Source organism: Triticum aestivum, chromosome 7D, assembly GCF_018294505.1.
Source record: "Triticum aestivum cultivar Chinese Spring chromosome 7D, IWGSC CS RefSeq v2.1, whole genome shotgun sequence".
NCBI classification, from domain to species: Eukaryota; Viridiplantae; Streptophyta; class Magnoliopsida; order Poales; family Poaceae; genus Triticum; species Triticum aestivum.
The window spans coordinates 142,277,579-142,281,115 of NC_057814.1; the positions used below are offsets into that span (position 1 = coordinate 142,277,579).

At 55.3% G+C, this 3,537-nt stretch overlaps 1 protein-coding gene across 1 annotated transcript; it reads left to right on the top strand.

Moving 5' to 3' along the window:
• Positions 1-493: 493 nt before the first annotated feature.
• Positions 494-2,403, top strand: LOC123168590 (transcription factor TCP15). The gene has a single exon (XM_044586478.1). It carries the CDS (start codon positions 877-879, stop codon positions 2,077-2,079), a length of 1,203 nt encoding a protein of 400 aa, XP_044442413.1. The 5' UTR covers positions 494-876; the 3' UTR covers positions 2,080-2,403.
• Positions 2,404-3,537: the final 1,134 nt, after the last annotated feature.

Sequence of the window (3,537 nt, forward strand, 5' to 3'; positions counted from 1 at the left end):
GTCCATCAGGGATCAAACCCTATATTTGACGCTTTGATGTCTTATAAAGACGGAATATTCTTTCATTGGGAGGCAATGATCTTGTTAACGAGACACATGTGATGACTTCATCAATCTCAAAACTCGCCGGCTCAGTCCATGAGAGATACTCGTAGGAGCCCATGCATCATTTTGTAAAAAGATAAAAGAAAAAAAGTTACATGTATGTGTGAAACCTATACAAAGAAGCGACTTTTTTTTTTCTGGGGTCCTTTTCGTTACCGCCAACAAGAGCTAAAGTGTAGCTAATGATTTCGCTCCCGTCCTCCTTATCCTCTCTCTCCTAAAACATACCTTTAATGCGTCGTGATCTCTCTCCTCCAATCCCGACAAAGTACACCATCATCTCCTGCCTTGATGTTCTCCCTCGCTCTCTCTCCCCCCTTCTCTCTCTCTCTACCTTCGCTCCCCTCCCCTATCATATGCTCCCCCCCCCCCCCCCCCCCCCCTCCTCCAGCCATCGTCTTCCCTGCAGCGCACAGACGAGGCACACCCACCAAAACACCATAAAATAGTGCTTGTTGATTGATCTCCACGGGCGCCCATCTCTCTCTCATCATCATACAACCATATGAAAAATATTTCTCGCCAACCTAGCTAGAGTGTTTCCCTAACAGCTAGCTCCCTCTCTCCCTCTCTCTCTCTCCTGTTCGATCTCTTTCTCACTCTTAGCGCCGCCGCCGCCGCCACCACCGCCGTCCCCACATCACCTAACCAGCTGAGCAGAACCCCACAAGAACAGCTCGGCACGTCACCGAACCCACCGCGCAACTTCCCCCAACCAAAAGACAGCACCGTGTGTTCTTGTGTGTATATGTCTATGGCCTAATCGAGACCATGGACGTTACCGGGGACGCCGGTGGAGGTCGCCGCCCCAACTTCCCCCTGCAGCTCCTCGAGAAGAAGGAGGAGCATCCGTGCTCCGTCTCCCCGGCTGCTGGGCTCGGGACGAATGGGTCGGCGACGGGGGAGCTGCAGGTGCGGAAGGCGGCGCCGCCTAAGCGGACCACGAGCAAGGACCGGCACACGAAGGTGGACGGCCGCGGCCGCCGCATCCGGATGCCGGCGATCTGCGCGGCGCGGGTGTTCCAGCTGACGCGGGAGCTGGGGCACAAGACGGACGGCGAGACCATCGAGTGGCTCCTGCAGCAGGCGGAGCCCGCCGTGATCGCGGCCACCGGCACAGGCACCATCCCGGCCAACTTCACCTCTCTCAACATCTCCCTCCGCTCCTCCGGCTCCATGCTCTCCACCATACCCGCCCACCTCCGCGCCGCAGGCCTGCCCGGCTCTCGCTTCGGAGGTGGCCCACGGGCCGACGCGTGGGACCGCTTCGTCGGTCTCGGGTTCGGCGGCGGCCTCGAGAGTCCGGCCTCCACCACCACCTCCTCCTCGTCCCCGCTGCTGCTGAGCTTCCACTCCGGAAGCGTCGGCCTCGACGTTTCACCGTCGTCGGCGGCGGCCGCGGCCAACACGGAACTGTCCAGGAAGCGGCGTTGGGAGCAAGAAATGCAGCAGCAGCAGCAACAACAACATCATCAACACCAACAGCAACAGCAGCAACAGTACCAGCAGCAGATGGCCGGGTACACGCAGAGCCAAATGCCGGGCACTGTGTGGATGGTGCCGACGAGCAACGCCCAGGCCGCCGGAGCGGCGCCTGCCGGTGGCGGTGAGTCGATCTGGACGTTCCCGCAACCCGGAAGCGGCGGCGGCGGCGGCTCGGCGACCGTGTACCGCGGCGTGCCGAGCGGGCTACATTTCATGAACATCCCCGCGCCGATGGCAGTGCACGCGCAGCAGCTGGGGCTCGGCCAGGCCGGCGGCGGTGGATCAGCAGCGGCGGGCGAGGGGCACATGGGGATCCTCGCCGCGCTCAACGCGTACCGTGGGCAGCATGCAGCGGCGTCGGAGGTCACGGTGGCGGGGCACAATGGAGCGGCTGAAGGGACTACTCGCCATCAACATCAGAACCAGCATCAGCATCTGCAGCACGGGGGTGGCGAGCCGAACGAGAGCATGAGCGGCAGCGACTCGTAGGGCTTCGTGACCGCTGGTCCGTTCGACAGCTTTGGCTTACCAATTTTCGTCTTTGGATTTGTTCTTCTTTGGTTTGTTTCTGTTCTTGACTCGATCGCTTGTTATGGCTTTGTTCGATCCTTCTCCAAATTCTTGCACGGTTCATACGGTTGCAACTTGCATTTCATTGCATCAGGGCAAATTGCTATAAAATCTTTGCAAGCGACATAGGTGGATCGCCAAACGATCTAAAGAACTTTATTTTTCTCACCTTTTAATTTGTATCCTCCGGATCTTACCAATTAGGGTTTTATCCAAATTCTTGGAGAGAAGAGACATTATGCATAGCATGGCTGCCATTAATTCTCCATGTTTGCTACTCCCTCCGTAGAGAAATATAAGAGTGTTCAGATCACTAGAGTACTGATCTTAACGCTCTTATATTTTTTTTACAGAGGGGGTAATAAGCACGCACCTGCAAAAAAAAAAGACACGCTAGTCGATTCCTCCCCACGCATTGAACCTAGCTAGGTTCGAGAAAGGGGTCAAGGCGTCTAGGCTACAGCTCGATAATAGTGGATTCAGCAGGAACATAAACAACTCATCATTCATTTCTCGATCAGTTTGAAACCTTAAGAGTCAAAAAGTCCTTCCATGAATCTAGGGAAGGAAAACCACCTCTGACTTCACCAAATCTCCCTTTCTTTGGTCGAAGGCTTCAGGTCAAGATCCTTTTTCCTATCTATTGAAGATGAAAAGAGAGATGCTTCTTCCTCTTCAAGTTGGAAGTGCAAGAAGAAATGCCGTAAATAGGAGTTCCATCTATCACGCACTCGCCCCACACCCCAACTAACTTCAATATCGATACTCAGCTAGGAGGAAGGTGCTAACGAGATGGAGCCGATGACGATGTGATAGACGACCACGGAGGCGAGCCGGAGGCTTGATTAGTTCGGGTGTGGGGTAGTCGCTGACGTGGAGGACGACGGGGTTTAGAGGGAAGGTCGGAAGGCGGGGGAGGCTTTGACTTGTTTGGATGCCAAGGTGTCGGGGTGCAGGATGGTCGCCGGCGTGAAGAATAATGGGATTTAGAGGGAAGGCCGAGGTGGCGCGGCGGATCTGTCAGGTTGGTTGGTGCGGTGGGGCGGATTGATGCCGTCCATAGGTGCCGACGGCAAGTGGTTAGGCCAGCGACGGAGGGTGGCACTTCTGAGGGAAGAAGAAGCCATCTCTACCGTTGGATGGAGATCAGATGAAGGAGGAAAAAGTGATTGAACTGTTTTTTTTTCGGGCAACTAATAGACAGTCGGCCCCTTCATTGTGTGAACTCCACTGGAGAAGCTACAGTGGCATTAACAAGCACGGCTGCCATGCCATGCCAATGCCATTGCCCAGCACTTTGTACTCTTGTCTCGTCCAACTGTACGTGTAAGCATATTACGTATACGTACGTACGTAACATCCATCCTTCACAGTTGA

Coding starts and splice junctions, on each gene's coding strand:
- LOC123168590 (XM_044586478.1), top strand. CDS start 877: ATGGACGTTACCGGGGACGCCGGTGGAGGTCGCCGCCCCAACTTCCCC.